This window comes from Trachemys scripta, chromosome 1 (genome assembly GCF_013100865.1).
Source record: "Trachemys scripta elegans isolate TJP31775 chromosome 1, CAS_Tse_1.0, whole genome shotgun sequence".
NCBI classification, from domain to species: domain Eukaryota; kingdom Metazoa; phylum Chordata; order Testudines; family Emydidae; genus Trachemys; species Trachemys scripta.
Window position 1 is genome coordinate 14,912,588 of NC_048298.1, and position 17,125 is coordinate 14,929,712.

The 17,125-nt window shown below is 41.4% G+C and overlaps 1 protein-coding gene across 4 annotated transcripts in view; it reads right to left on the reverse strand.

Annotated features, from left to right (window-relative positions):
* BEND7 (BEN domain containing 7) overlaps positions 1–16,595 on the reverse strand; it is a 104,485-nt gene extending 87,890 nt beyond the window's left edge. The window contains exons 1-3 of one of the 4 annotated variants that reach the window (XM_034765066.1): positions 16,029–16,593; positions 12,042–12,125; positions 4,800–5,099 (exon numbers count right to left, since the gene is read on the reverse strand). In XM_034765066.1, coding sequence (XP_034620957.1) covers positions 4,800–5,099; positions 12,042–12,125; positions 16,029–16,089 — 445 coding nt within the window. In that variant the 5' untranslated portion in view covers positions 16,090–16,593. Of the gene's footprint in view, positions 1–4,799; positions 5,100–12,041; positions 12,126–16,028 lie in introns of all 4 variants that reach the window. The other 3 variants (XM_034765057.1, XM_034765048.1, XM_034765037.1) reach the window with 3 other exon arrangements.
* Between the last annotated feature and the right edge of the window lie 530 nt (positions 16,596–17,125).

The window sequence follows — 17,125 nt, forward strand, 5'->3', positions numbered from 1 at the left end:
CAAGTTTTGCCAAGTGGAAGTACAGATAAGTAATTAACTCATTTAATCTTCTCTCAGAAGTCCCTCCAGCCTCAATTACTTTTGTTGCTCTTCTCAGAACTCCCTCCTATTTGTTAATAACTTTCCAGTTTCAGCTTGTACCTTCTGGATCAGATCCTCAGCTAGCATAAACTGGCACAGTTCCACTGACTTCAATGGAGACATGCTAATTTATAGTGAATGAGCATCTTCCACATTTCACCCAATCCCTGGAAAACCATGCCTGATGTGGCCCACCATGTTTTACTCCTCTCTTCCTTCACGTCTCTCCTAAGAGTGTCTTCTTCCAAAAGTCCTATAAGCACTAATCCTTCCCACAGAGAAGTATTGGCAAACTAAACAACTGAAACTCCCACTGTCCCACCAAAAAAATCAAAATAAAGACTGAGAATCAAAGATTAATGAAAAATTTAATTCTTCAATCACACTGCTTTGTGTGACATCCCCATAGATCAGACTGGGGAAAAATAAGTAGTGGTAATTCTCTCAAGAGCCTCCCCGTTTGTGGTACCAAAGTGAAATGTCATTCACAGTAGATTGCACAGAACTTCACAATATGACCCTTCCTCTCCCTTCTTACATATTTTGATTGCCATCGGCAAAGTAATTAAGAATGCTACCATTTAAAATTCTCTCCCTGGGAATTTACTGTTAACACCACATTGAGATGAATGGGGCACCTCACACTTCCGAGACCTCCTGTTTCAGGCGCTCTGTGAATTTAGAAAACACAACTGCACCAGTTACACTTGAGTCATGTTTCATGGTTTTGTTTGCAGTCTTAAAGATAGCAACTTGCTTTTTCTTTTTTCAAATAAAAAAAGTGATTCCAAAGACTAGGAAGGCAGTCTCAATTAAAAAATAACAAAACTAACAACAAAAAGGGATTTACTGATCTGGCACAAGCCCAAGTTTGACCCCATCCCTCATCCTTCCTTTGTACATTACCTATTCAGACTTATGCCTGGTTTACACTACCCGGTTAGGGCGACGTAAACTGCCTTGCGTCGACCTAGCTGTGGAAGTGTCTTCACTTAAACCTGGCTCCTGCCGATGTAAGTGCCTCTGTACACCAGAGGTCGGCAACCTTTGGGAAGTCGTGTGCCAAGTCTTCATTAATGTAAGGTTTCGCGTGCCAGACTGGCAGCGCGGGTGGCAGACGGAACCCCAGGCTGGAAGCGGGCTGAGCTGGGCCAGCGGCCGGGACCCCGGCTGACAAGGGGCCAGCGGCCGGAACCCCAGAGCGGAAGCGGGCTGAGCGGCTCATCCCGCTGCTGGTCTGGGGTTCCGTAATCCAGGCCAGCAGCAGGCTGAGCGGTGCCACAAAAATCAGCCTGCGTGCCGCCTTTGGCACACATGCCGCAGGTTGCCAATCCCTGCTGTACACCAATTTAGTAACACTACCTTCCTGAGTGGGAGTGTCAAAGTCGATGTAATTAGGTCAATGCAATGTCAGCGCAGACTCTGTGTTACTTATGTCGACTGTTACTGGCTTTCAGGAGCTGTCCCACAATGGCCCACACTGACAATACAATTGATACAAGTGCTCCTAACGAGGAAGCACACCACCGACATAAGGAGCCAACTGTGCACACACACTAGCAATTTAATAACTGTGGTGGCTGTATGCCGACATAAGTTAGGTCGATATAATTTTGTAATGTAGACATGGCTTTAAGGTTCTTTGAGGGGAGGAATGGGACTTTGTCTTCCCAATTGTTCACAATGTGCTTAGCACAGTGTTAGAGCTACACAAACACCACATAAGGAAGGTTTTTATTTTTAGTCTTGTGGCAGATCACTCAGGGTATGCCTACACTTAAATAGCTAGAGTGGCACACAGCCACTGTAGTGCTTTGGGGCTTGTCTACACTTGAAATGCTATAGAAGCACAGCTGAACCGCTGCAGCTGAGCTTCAGTGTAGACACTGCCTATGTCAGTGTAGGTAATCCACCTCCCCGAGAGGCAGTGGCTAGGTCGATGGAAGAATTCTTCTGTCATTCTAAAGTGGTCTACATGGGGGCGTCGATGTAGCTATGTCTCTCAGGGGTGTGGATTTTTCACATCCCTGAGACATACCTACGCCTATATAAGTTCCCACTGTAGACCAGCCCTCCTAATCCCTGAAGAGACTTCCACCAACACCCAATTGAACGACAAAACTTTTATTGTTCACAGGTGCTTAAACCCTCCCCTCCCCCCCCTCCCCCAGACAAAAGTTTTGCCACGGCAAGTGGCAGTGAAAACAGCTCGTTGTCGGCATGAGCACTCTCCTGTCGACAATGCAAACCCCACTCGTAGGGGGTGGAATTATTTTGTCGGCAAAAGTGCCAACAAACAGCATTTACACTGCCCGACTTTTAGTGACACGGCCGTGTCGCTAGAAGCTGTGTAGTGTAGACAAAGCCTTAATGTCAGTAGGAGATTAGGTTCAAGGCAGCTTCCAAATGTGTACGTGCTTGGTATAAAAATTCAGCAGCAAAACCACCGCTCCCCGCCGCCTCTAGTAAGGCGAACAGCTATACTGGGGGTCCACAAAAGGTGAGTCAGTTATATTATCAACAATAACGAAAAAATCCCAGTCACCCCTCCCTCTGGGCTTCTCGAGGTCATCCTATCTACTCTATCTTCTTTGAACAATAAGCGCCATGGGACAGGCCCAGTCTTATTTTCTCGCTTGTAGGGCATCCAGCAAATTGCAGGAGCTTAGCAAATAATAAATAATATTTGAAAGAGTAGATATTTTCAGATTGTGCATATTTGTCTCTAGAACGTAGAAACTTTGACTAAGCAAATACTACCAAGTAAATACCTGTTCATCTTTCCTATTACAAATATAATACATTCCTAATGAAGGCACAGAGGCTCTGACTGAAAACCAAAGGGTCTGTTTTCCCATTGAGGCATGTGGGATTTACATTATAATTCCCATTAGCATTGATAGAAATTACCCATGTAAATCTACCATATGTATTGTAAATGGGAAAGGAGACCACCAGTATTTCAAATCTAAGCAGACTTCTGCCAACTTCATACATATTCATGAAGAGTTTTTATTTTTCTTCCATCATCTCTCTTCCAATCAGTTACAATAGCAGAGTAAGAAACATCTTGTAGAATGGTCTCAATCATTGTTCCAAGCACTACCTTTATCATTTTTAGAGGACAAAAGCAACTCTTTTCTACTCGTTATAAATCAATTTTTAATTTTAAAAAGAGAGCAGACTTTTTATTTTTATGGAGGAGTCTTTAAAGACCCATCTCCCTCCATTCTGGAAGCAAGCCAGCATGTGAATTTGATAGTGGCTTGCATGACGAAAGAGACACAAATACATCGCTTGGTGGTTCTCTCTGCATAATCAGCAAGTACCCCAGGACGGTTCTCTACAAATGGATCCGCTGACAGTAAATCATGTTGGTGTAACAACATTACTACACTAACAAATTTATTCTTGAAAAGCACTTAGTACAATTCATCAAAAACAATTTGAGTGGAACCAAAAAGCAATTAAGATGGCACATTGCTGCCAGATCCTCTAAAGAATCAGAGAAATAAAAAAAAAAAAAAAAATCTCAAAAAATAATTTTGGCCTAGATTCTGTAAACACTTCACTTACATGCATGAGCGTTTGCAGGACTGGGATGTTAAGCCAGATCCCTGTGCCAGACAGACCTCCACTAAAATCAGCGGGGCACTAAATGAGCACAGGAATGTGCCCATCCTGGCCAGCTTGTAGGATTAGTGCCTTAAGGCCTGACCAAAGCAAAGCTCCCAGTGGCTTCAGTGGTGCAGGATCAGACCCTTGCTTTGTAATTATCATTATTTCTTTCCTTTGGTTACAATAATCCCTGCACCCCCTTCACCTTCTTCTTCCATGCTTGTCTGTGCTGTCTTCTACACTTGGAACTCCCACCCTATCCCCTTGCGCAGGGCACTCATCTGCCAATCATTCAAATCTCTCCTTAAAAAACAAAACCCTGTGAGGCCCATAAACCCTAAATTACTGTATCTCTAAAATATACTGTCACACTAAAACAAACAAATCCACAAAACCTAAGTTACTTTAACACCATCCTCTGGATCTCCCACTTCATGTGAGTCCAATCATTGTCTATACAGGAATATAGTCAATCCAGGAGGACTGAAACCTAAGCTTCTGAGTGCAGGGATAGTACTTTCTCTTGTACAGCATAGGGAATAACAACAGTAATCATTTTTGCATCTGCTACAAATGATGAATACATGCGTGTCCTTATAAGACACACAACAGATATCGTTATATATAAAAATAATTGCCATAGATGTGCATTTGCCCTGTGTTGAAAAAACTGGCATTTTAGAGCACAGCTACAATGGTATTTCATATCTGGATGTAAAAAGTAATTTAAGTCCAATTCTGCCACCTTTACTCACGCAGAGTTGGATTTTACTCACAAGCAGTCCTCTGACTTCATTGTGCTATTCAGTGTGAATATGAGGGACAAAATCTGGCCCTTAAGGCACTATGAATTCAGTAACAATGGTTTTAATAAGTACAGAAATAAAGTCTATAGAATAAAATATTAATATTATGCCCCACCACTAGGAATCCACTTTAAAACTTAAGGCCTATGGGAGTAGCATGCACCAGGCCCACACCCACAGTCTTTCAAAATGATAACTATAATAATGTATTTATAACTACTATAATTATCTGAACACAGGTAGATATTTAGTATAGTAAAAAATAGTATTTGTAATGTCTAATCTAGATCATACCATTGGATCCTCCAGTTCTTGTTTCATTTTGGAAGCTTTTAGACCGAGTCCCATATTGCCCTGAAAAATGGCTAGCTTGAGGTGATACTTCATTCCATGCACCATTCTGAGAAGGATGGAGGCTCGCCTGGGAGTCTGCAAGGGCAGTCAGGCGCTGGGCCCATGCTATATCTAAATCCTGGGGTTCTTCCTTCAGTTTTTCTCCTTCTTTGCCAACTCGCTGATAAATTCTTCCAGTGCTGTCATTCAGTAATCTTCTCATCCCTGTAATTTGTTTTTTAATTTCCCGGCTTTCATCTCCTAATGAAAACAGAGCCACAGTTATCACTGTAAATTAGCAAAAATGGTAATGGGTAGAGATTAGTGATTTTAGATGCCAATAAGAGTTTCTAGCTGCTGGACTACAAAACAACAAATAAATAAAAATAAAAGACATACTCGAGTGGTAGTTATGTATTGTGCCATTCTTTAATACAGCAGTAGTTGGGATATCCATGGTTAAAAAACCCTCTCATCTTGGCTTTCCTAATACTGTTTTTAAAGCTCTTACATATACCATACCATGGTTTTTACAGCTCTTACGTATACCATACCATGGTGTTTGCTGTTTTCTGCTGAAGGAAACAACAATGGGTACAGCTGTTTCAAATACACTATCATTTTATGAGCCTAATCCTATTCAGACATTGACATCAATGGGAGTTTCATCTGAGTTAAAGGGTGCAGGGTCAGACTGTAAAGAGAGGAGCTAGATACCTATTAAGGGATAGACCCAGCTCCCGTTGAAATCAACAACATAGCTCCCATTGACTTTAACTGGAAAAGGATCAGTCCCTTGGTCCTCAAAATTTCATCATTATGGGATACATAGAAATAAATTAAAGAACAGCTAATATCTGTACAACCTTATATAGCCAAACTTCTGGATGCCTTAAAATGCAGATTATATGAGAAAAAAGAAAATATATACAAGAAAAATGTAACTGTTTCAAATAAATTCAGCACATTTAAATAATAACAATTACATACTTAATGCTCTCAGCACCGTTTAAGAATTAATTTTATGTATGAAACTACTGATTGCACAATGAATATATATGTTTTGGGCAGATAGTAGCTATTTTTCTCATTAAAGTAGACATTACATTTTATTAGTAATAAGGAAATATTCATAACTACTTCTGAAATAAGAAGCTTCTATTTTTTACTGGTAATAGAAAAAAAAAATCGAATGTCATAAGCAAGAGGAATAATGAAGATCAAGAAACTGATCAAATCAATCCTCCTCTTAGAATACATTTAAGACGGTGCTACTTGGCATCATCTGTTCTTTAGAAAAGATTTCAAATTTCCATTCTTACATACCACCCCAAAATAAGACATTTTTAAGGAAAAATAACTGTACAAAACAGATTTTGGGAAGAAATGTATAATGGCTCCAATTCAGCAAGGTCCTTAAACACATGCACAACTTCAGGAATGTGAATAGCCAGTCTCATCAACTTCAATGAGACTATTCATGAAAATTAGGCTGTTGTGATGCCTAAAATACTTGATAACAGTGCTGTGTTCTCAACTGCCTAACATCATGTTGACCAACATGGTCTCATTGTACTCCCCCGTCTGTATCCATTTGCTGTCTCTTGTCTTACAGATTGTAAGATCTTTGGGGTTGGACTGTCTTCTTGTTGTGTCTGTACAACATATTCTGGGGGGAATTCTGCGCCACTGCTCAATGCAGAATTTTGCAGAAATTAATGTTGTGCACGCAGAATTTCCTTTCCCCCACAGAAATGGGCAGCAGTGCTGCTAGCCACCACTAGAGGCTGCTGGACTTGGAAGAGCCCACCTTGCACACAAAGACACTGCTGGGGGGAGGGAGAGGGAGCCAGAGGGTTCCTGGCAGCTGCAGTTCCCAGCGTGCCCTGAGGGAAGGAGAGGACGGCATGCAGGAAACTCTGTACAAGTCTGCGAATGAGCATCAGGCTGTTTCTCCCTCTTGGATCCCAGGGCTCTGGAGAGGGGAGGGGGACAGGTGTCTGGGCTCAGGGGGCCCCACAGCTGGGCTCTGGGGAGAAGGGGGTTCAGGTGTATTGGTTGAGGGGTAGCAACAGGTGGGCTCTGGGAAGGAGGGGTTGGGGGTCTCTCGTCCGCTGGCTGGGCTTGGAACGTGGCAGAGAAACAGGAACTGGGTTGTCATAGGGGTTTCTTTAACTCTCCACTCCTGGGGGAATTTTTGCGTGTGTCTGTATTGTTACAGACGTACTTGCTGATAGGTATTTTGAAATAAATTACCAAAATAATTGACATTGGCATGATTATGTAGTGTTATTTTGACAAATAAAATTTGCAGAATTTTAAAATTTTTGGCACAGAAATTTTAATTTTTTGGCGCAGATTGCCCCCAGGAGTAACAACACTTAGCGCAATGGGGCCCTGGTCCAGGACTGCGGCTCCTAGGTGATACAACAATACAAATAATAGCAGCTATGTGCTTTGGTACTTTGCAGAACTGGAGCCTACTTTTTTTTTTTTTTAAACTAATACACAATATGGGTCTGTAATTGTGCATCCTGCAACCCCAGTGTGCCCATGGGGTCAGCTATGTTGAAGGAGAGCTTTGGTCTTGAGTGGAAAATAAACATGGGAGGACAGCTGCAAAATCTATCTCCAGAGAATCACTGCATCTCCCATCAGACTTAGCTTCAACATTGCCAGGGCTGGCTCTGCTCCACTGCGGAGCTGTGCGTAAAAGTGGCAAAATCTAGCCCTATTTTAATATATGACAAGCATTGTTCAAGAGAAATGCTCATAACCAAGGTGTATGACAAAACATACTTACTATTTCTTGTTCAACTATAACTCTTCTATGCCAAAGCGTAACTAATTTGTAATTTTCAAGTGGCCTAACTTCAAGCTGTCTTAATAAAGCTCAGATACTACTTATTCTGAAGAATGGATGTGCTCTCTTTAAAATAATGTTAAACTGTTTCCTTAATGAGTGAGAATTTGTGTACAGAATTTACAGTACTGCTTTGAAAATCATCAAAATACTTCATATTAAAACAGGTACAAACTGAATTCTCCCCCCGACAAATGCATGTGTGCTTCTAGGTGCTAAATATTTAACTGTATTAAGTAACAGTGTATTTATAGCAACTTGAATTAATGAAACACCACTGGTAATGTTGTAATGTAATGCCTAAACCCCTACTTCACCAGTATGTTTTCTCTATTTTTCTTTATTGTTATACTTTACCTGTATGTAGTATGTTGTCTAAATGCAGGTCATTGTGTACTTTTCAGATAGATTAGTTTCATGGGCTATCTTTATCACAGTGGTACATAGAACTACCTAATTTTGCTACCCCATGTTGTGAAAAAAATTATGATTATACTGTAGTAGCTAAGAAATGGTATGTGATCATGAAATGAAAATCTCTATTGAAATACATGTACAGGCTCAAGAGGGAAGAGTTAAAATTACACCTTCATCCTTTGCTTTGGCATTTCCTGACTGAGTGCATAAATTAAACAAATAACCTTAATGTTCCCTTAGCACAGTTTTTTAATTTAACTTACAATTTTTTATTTTAAATAAAAAGTAGGAAATATTTTAAAAATATAGTCAGTTTTACCTTTTACTTTACATAGCTTCAAAGTTTTGCTGAATTACAAATAATCGCATGAGAGCATTCAAGTTCTTCCATTCAGAACATCACCAGAATGCTGCCTTCCTGGACAAAGGCCAGCAAAACTCAGCTGCCGTATTTGAAGAATTTATACGGACCAATTCAAAGCACTTCAGGGGACCAGGGAGTTTAAAGCACACAACTACACACATGTGCATACCCAGTGCATCCTTTCTTATGTGCATCGCTAATGAGCCAGCCAAAACTCTCATACTCAGGCTATATGATTTACAAACACTTGGTCAAAAGAAAGTGAATTTTTCCTGGCACAAAAACATGCAACCCTCCTCTGCAAGGATTATTTCCATACCAAAACACAACTTTCAAACTTCAGCTGTTTCTGCTGTAATCCTCTTCAGAAGTCACCAAATTATGGTTTTGAAATACAGGCAATTATGAAGGCCAGTCAGTAGAAAAGGTGGGAATAGGATTGCCAACCTCATGCCTCCCTGCTCTGTGCACATTTCCCTAGATTAAGGAAGTATTTTGGCTGAGAAAATAGAGGCAGGAGGGGGATCCTTTTTATCAGATGATAGGTTTTCCAAAACAACTGAAAAGTTGTCCTGGCTGTTTTGTAGCTATCTGCGATTAGTCATTTCACTTTATAGCTAAATTATGCACATCTGGTATAGCAACATTCCCTCATTGTTCACTTTGGCCCCAGTCTTGCAAGCCTCTGAGCCCACGTGGAACCCCAGTGAAGTTAAAAAGGTCCACATGGGTGCAGACATCCATCTCAGCAGAGCAATTTACAGGACCAGGTTCTTAGGGTCAGATCCTCCATCAGTGGGAGTTCTGCTATTGACTTCAATAGGAGCAGGAGATAGCCCTGGATGAGCTTAGCAAAGGGGGGGGGGGGGAAGCACCCTTTACTGCGTGTGCTTGGTATAAGAGTTTCAAAAGCTTATTATCAGTCAGATCAAAAACATTTTCCCCTGGAGCAAGGCTACTATCCTTTCATGCTACATTACAACTATTAAACTATAGCTAGATGTTTCATCTGGAGGGCTGTTCAATATATAGCTAAATAAATAGGGTTGCATGAATTTTTTAAAATGAAAAGTGTACTTCAAATCCACCCCTCACTAGGAATGCTAGGAACCATTAAGAAAAGGATAGATAATAAGGCCGAAAATACCACATTGCCTCTATATAAATCCATGGTACGCCCACAACTTGAATACTGTGTGAAAATGTGGTCGTCCCGTCTAAAATAAGATGAATTTGAATTGGAAAAGGTTCAGAAAAGGGCAACAAAAATGGTTAGGGGTATGGAACAGCTTCCATATGAGGAGAGATTAATAAGAGTGGGACTTTCAGCTTGGAAAAGAGACGACTAAGGGGAGGATATAATTGAGGTCTATAAAATTATGACTGGTGTGGAGAAAGTAAATAAGGAAGTGTTATTTACTCCTTCTCATAACACAAGAACTAGGGGGTCACCAAATGAAATTAAGAGGCAGCAGGTTTCAAACAAACAAAAGGAAGTATTTCTTCATACAACACACAGTCAGTCTGTGGAACTCTTTGCCAGAGGATGTTGTGAAGGCCAAGACCGTAACAGAGTTCAAAAAAGAACTGGGTAAGTTCACGTAGGATAGGTCCATCAATGGCTATTGGCCAGGATGGGCAAGGATGGTGTCCCTAGCCTCTATTTGCCAAAAGCTGGGAATGGGCGAGAGGGGATGGATCACTTGATGATTACCTGTTCTGTTCATTCCCTCTGGGGCACCTGGCATTGGCCACTGTTGGAAGACACGATACTGGGCTTGATGGACCTTTGGTCTGACCCAGTAGGGCCGTTCTTATGTTATTTGAAAACACAGCTATATACAAGAAACCCTTTTGCAAGTTTAACGATAGTAACTGCTGACAAAAAAAAAAAAAAAAAAACATACCTGGATATAATTCTATTAAAACTAACAAGTAACTTCATAGACTTACGTAAAGTCAACTTTTTCTGTATGAATAAATTGTGGAGGATATTATTCCTGGAACAGAATATATTCTTGGAATTACTGAGTAATTTATGCACTGTTCCACCATTCCAAGTACACATTATTTATTTTATCATGACAAAATAAAGTTATTAATCTGCTGACTTCCATTTTAACAATGTGAAATGCTGTAAAATGCACAGACACCTGCATTACAGTACATTTCAGTTCCACTTTATATCAGCCATAAACATCTCTGTTTTGGACACCTCTTCAAAACAAATGCACACAGCATACTGTATGTGGCATTCGATTTTATGAAACTATAAAAGTTCTTCACTGTTAATTACATAGACAAATGTCTCATCACACATTTGGCTACCAGGATAATAATTAGTTTTCCACATTAACCTTTCAAAGACAGAGCATGAATTTCAAGTCAAAAGCACTGTAAAAAGACTCAGATAGGAGGTATCTTACATTATACTTTAACATGTTTGTGCAGATAATAAAATACAAAGACTGAAGAAAACAAATTATGTATGCAATCAACTTTTTAAAAGCCATTGTGTCTATATGTAACAGTACTGTCTGCATGATACAGTGGTACAATCCTCTCAAGGACTTGCATGCTCATCTCTGAGCTAACATTTTTGTGCTAAAACAGACATGCTGTCAGTATCTGCCAGACAGTTATGGGGCTTTACTGATTCAAACATCAGACCCAGAGCCTGAGCCTGACAACCTTTACTCATGAATTTAATGGGACTATTCAGGATCAGAGATACTGGATTTGCTTTCAAATCCAACTCTGACTGATGTCAACTGAAAGACTCATATTGACTTCAGTGGGAGGTGGATCAGGCCTTTAATGAGGGGATGTCTTGAGTATCTTCAAGTCTTGCTGAAGTCCATGGGTTAAGACACAGCTCTTTTCTGCAGAGGCTCAGAGCCTCTCAAGATCAGACTCTAGATAAGACAGGAGTGGAAATGTAAAAGGAAGAGTACAAGGCCACAAAAATGATGAGCGGCTCAGTGATAACTAGTTCTATCAAGCTGTAGTTAAAGCAGACTATATATTACATGTCTGTTTTCTTTACACATTTTTGACTGTTGATTTAATTTAATTTTGCGATGGCAGTATTAGCAGCCAGGCTACAGAGGTGAAAGGACATTACATTAAGACATTACATTAATCCTCTGTCCCACCCAGGGCAGAAGCAACACCAAACAAATAGCAGCTTCCTGGAAATTGAATTTCTGTTATCCAGATGTCAAAGATGTAATACCCCAATTACACAAACTATTGCCAGTGAAGCATGGTAGTGAATATGCAATGTAAATGGGGTGAACAGAGAGCTGCAAAACTGCCCAGTCAGCATCTGGCTCTGAGAGTGAGTGATAATTAGCACTCTGTGTAGACTCTAATAAACATTTATGTCTGAAACTACAACTTTTAGCAATGTTAATAAAGGATATATTGGCAATCTGTAAAATAAAAAGGTCTTGAAGAGAATGTCATATTAAACAATGGCATACAGCTCTTTGCACTGCCCCCTAATTGCAAATGGCTAAACTGTGTTGCTCATAAATTAATTGACACAAGAACATACCTAAAAAAACTGATTGTGTTTCTTTGGTCTCCCCATTAACATCATTGCTGTAGTCAGAGATCTTATATACCTCATGATGATAATCTGGAATGAAAAAGGATAAAAAAAATTAGAGCTCAAGTGATCTGGAAAAAATGAACGCTGAACACATTGCTACAGCTTTACTACATCATTTATCAATACATCTGCAGTTTATTCCATGTACATCAAATTAACCACAGAAAATGTGCTCTGTATCAGCACTTCCTAAAAAACTTTGCTCACACTGAAGAGAACTGAAATATTTCACAGATTTTAGGGACAAGTTATGCCTGGCGTAAATTACTATGTTCATTTTCATACTAAATTATTTCACCAGATGCCTATTATTTTGATTCTTGCCTTACAGATGGAATGCAAATATATAATGTAAATGAAAACGTTACCCTCTTATAGGCCAAGGGAAACTTTCACACTACCTCAAAACAAAATTAGTGATATATATTATGGGATAAATTTTTAGCTCTGTGGCCTGATCCTGTGCTGCTGATGTCATTTGGCCATTGAATTCCTATGGGACCAGATTTGGGCGCTATATATGGATATTGACTCATGGCAATTGATTTCCACAGCCATCATAAAAATATTGATTTTCTATTTCAAATGAAATGCAACTTGGATAAACAGTCTGAGCTCTGACCACAGGTGTGCATTTAGCAAAAACAACTACACTCTCTACATGCACACAAGAAGAGAGTAGCATTTACAACAGGGAATACTGGGAGACAGCATGCCAGGATTCTATTTCTGACTCTGCTACTGACAAACCTGACAGTGACCGTGACCTTGTGACTGTGTGACCTTGGGAAAATCACCTTGGACTGAATAATAAGGTACTAAGCAGCTCTTGTGAGATGTTGCACACATTCAATTCCTACTGACTTTAATGAGACTTGAGCATGTTCAGCCTCACCAGGACTGGGTTCTCAAATTCCATGTGTCTCAGTTTCTCCCTCTGTAAAGTGTTTTTATAACATTCACTTGCTTCATAAAGGTGTTCTGCTTCATAAAGGTGTTCTGAGGCTTCCTTAATTAATGTGTGGGAAAGTGCTTTGAGATATTCGGAAACATGGCACAACAGAAGCGAGGAGTATTATGTTCACTCCTTTTATGAGAAAGGCACCTGCCTCTCTGACAAAATAATCAGGTCCAGAATGTAAAGATCCCCTAATATACGGACTTTATTGTTACTTATTTTGTAAAGCACTACTACTGTGACTAACTCAAATAAAAAAAAAGACACTCTCCAGCAGCAAACCAACATCACACATAATACAGCAACATGACAGACAGACAGAAGGGCTGTAAGGGAAGGATGAGAACGGTGAACATAAGGAAGAAAAGGTGAAGAAGTGAGTAATGATAGGTAAGTCAGAAGAAATGAGATTTGGTTTTTTTGGATGGGGCAGATAGATGGATGAAGGAGAATTAAGTTGCACTGCACATGGGACTAAAGATAAAGTTCCAGGCACAGAGGTGGGAAAAGCTAAGTCTCTTTTGTGAGAATTATAAAAAAGAGGATTTATCCGAATCTGATACATTATTCATTTTTTCCTATATTTTGATACCTCCTGGTGAAGACTGTCAAAATCTGGGCAAAAATGTGTAATAATGCTTAAGAACTATAGTGAGGGGCAGATTCATAATGCTTAGAGAAACAGATTGCATGCTGTCTCTCTAAAATTTTCCCTGTCTCCAGTTAGATATGGTACTCTTCACTGTTTCTTAACTGTTCTATGACCATTTCTGCATTTCACCCAGAGGTGGCTGCATTGGAGGTATACACAATTTTATGTATACAGTAGTCTGAATTAGTTCAATATGATGATAAAGTTCTTTGACAGGTTTCAGAGTAGCAGCCGTGTTAGTCTGTATCTGCAAAAAGAGCAGGAGTACTTGTGGCACCTTAGAGACTAACAAATTTATTAGAGCATAAGCTTTCGTGGGCTACAGCCCACTTCTTCGGATGCATATAGAATGGAACATATATTGAGGAGATATATATACACACATACAGAGAGCATGAACAGATGGGAGTTGTCTGAGATTTCTTGGAATGAAAGAGGCTACAGTATACAGTAAATGTGACAATAGTTTACATAATATAAGTCAATATAACAGTGGGTGTCTCCCTTAGTCCTTTCTTCTACCTGCAATGTCATAGTTCAGGGCTTATGAAATCCCTATCAATTTCCTCACAGTAAACACTAAACTATGACACTACTGAATGACCCAAGCAGGAAGCACCGGCTGAGTAGCAGGGAGACACCTATTTATACATAATTATCTTGGTAATCAACTTGCATAGGAAATGGGGGGGAGGAGGGTAACATGAAAGTTGAATCTTACTTTGTTAAAATACAATTTTTATCTTCTCCATTCTCCCAGAATCAAAATACAACTTTTTCAGAAATTGTGTTTAGTGTGGCTGGTCTCTTTAAATTTCTATAACCAGAAGGGTTCTCAGACAAACCAAAAATAGCTAAGAATTCACTAGTGAAAATTAGTTATCTATGATTTAAAGTTAAAAGTATTATTCAAAAAATTATCAATCTACATTACAAATGACACCTTAAGACTGAATGTTTGTAAAATATTAATTTACTTTTGACTATTTGTGTTGTTCTTCACTTCTTACAGTTTATTCAACTTGGAAATACAAACAACTAATCAGTTTCATTTTCAGATCCTCATACTCTAGCACAATTCAGCAATGCTTATATTATAAGCAATGCAAGAGAATATAATTGTTAAAAAAAAAAAAAAAACTGTTTCCTTTGGAACGTTAAACCCCAGATATGGCCAGAAATGTGTTTGCAAATGTTTGTTTTTACAAAACCTACGGTAGTTTTTTGGCCAATTTTGACCTGACAGTATTCCTTTAGATTAAAAAAAAAGTTATGTCCAATGCTCAAGATTCTACAGTACTGTAATGTTAAAATTAAAATATTTAATTGTTCAATGTTTCCTCAAAGTGAGGTTATTTTCATTTTTAAATTCCTTTGCTTCCCGTTTGTTTTAATCTAACGTTGACTGAAGAGGGATGCCTAAATATACTAAGTGCAAAACCTTCACATAAAAAAAAAAAAAAAAAAAAAAAAAAAGTGTGACATTACACCAAAGAAGTCACTTGCCTTGAACTTAACATGCAGGACACACACAGCATTCCATGGAAATATTTCAATTCAATACTTTAAAACACGGAAGTCAAATCAATGAGAGTAAAAGATCTAATCAGTTGGAGTAGCAGTACATACCCTCACCAAAATAAAACGCTAAGGCTGTAAAGTCCACCTGTGAAAATGACCACCAGCGACTCTATCTTATTTTTTAAAAGATCGAAATACAGAGGTCTGTTTTTTCCCCCGACATAAATCCAAGTATTTTCTTAACCATCCCTTATAAAACACCCTCTTCTTTTCGTAAAGCAAACTAAACACACACCGAGCGAACAAGTTACATGCCAGGAATTCTTCCTTACCCATGTACAATTAATTAGCTGCGTTGATTTTTTTTAAAGCAACCTCTATTAGGTTTTTCTCTGAAATACGCGTATGTACGCAATCAACAGGGGAAAAAAAAGCCCTCCACAGGAGTTGAATACCGAAAGGGTTTCTCTGTTCCCCAAATTATTTTGATAATTTCTTGACTCGCTTTTTTTGTTTGACTGGGTTTACACGGAAATTGCGATCCAACTTTATTTTGGATAACATCTACCTTGAAAACCATGCCCTCGCTGGGGAAGAGGGTTTTCAGAACAAATCCAAGGAGTTAAATAATAAACAACAGGAGGCAGAAAGGCACTGAAGGAGACAGAGGGAAGGGAGAAGCACACATTTCATAACATCCTGCTCGTCTCCTTTGATACACGTTGAGCCGAAAGTCCTTTTGAGAGACAAATAAGCAAAAAGTCACACACCAAGCCGCCCCCCACCAGCGCCACTTTACCTTGGTTGATCAGTTTAAAGCTCTGGGATTTCCTGCTCCTCTTCCTCTCAGTAAACTCCATGGTGTGGGCAGGAGGAGGAAGAAAGGAAGGAGAAAGGGGATGGCACAGAGCGAGTTGGAGGCTGAACAGCCACCCAGCCGCAGGACCAAGGTCCGTCCCTTTAATCAGCAAAAATAAACCGGGGCTGGGAGATTTCAGTTCCAACTGCGGCTCGGCGGCGAGCTGGGACAAGTTGGCTCCGGGCTCCCGCCTTCCCCCCCGGATCCGACCCCAAACTTTGCGGGGGGCTGCTCGCCCGGCGCAGGGGAAGCCCTCGCTGTGTGCGGGGAGCCGGCCGGGCCGCCTCCGGGGAGCCGCCACCGCCGCCGCCAAGGGAAGCGCTCCGCGGCTGGCGTGTGTCGCTACCTCAGCGGCGCCTGGGACCCCGCTGCCACCTGCTGGGGGAAGCCTGCGCGCACCACAGCGCGCCCCGTGGTGGCTGAGGGAGCCTGGCCCGCAGGCCGCCACCCCGAGGCCGGCCCGCAGCCCCACGCCACGCCGAGGCGGCGGCGGTGGCAGCGGGCCCCAAGGGAGCTGGGAGGGGGCGGGGGGGAGGCGCGGGACAGCGGTTTCAGCCTCATGGTCGCGAATGAAGAGGGCGGCGAGGTGATTCTGCGCCTCCCCCTCCTCTACAGGCCGGCCCGGGGGAAGGGGGGTTGGTCTCGGAGGGGGGTGGATCGGGGTCTGGTTATCGGAGGGGGAGGGGAACGCAGGGGCGGCGCCATTTTGTGCCCCCCGTCCCCAGTGCAGTCCCCTCACGCGCACGGGCTGGCTCCCGCTACTGCCTCCGAGAGCCGCGGGCGCTCCCCGCCTGAGGCACGGGCTGGGGGCCCCGCAGGGCGCTTGGGGGCGAGCCAGCTCCTCTGGTCAGCCCGACCTGGGTGACCTCGAGGCAGGCGGGTGGCATTGCCCCCAGTCCCCCAGGGGCTGCATTTCCCCCAGCCGGGCCTGGAGCGAGCCAGGGCCACTTCTCTCCACTGCAGGGGGGGGGGGGGGGGCTGCTTGCTGGGCACACCTGGGGCCAAATCCCACCCTCCTGCCCTGCCAACTTTGCTCG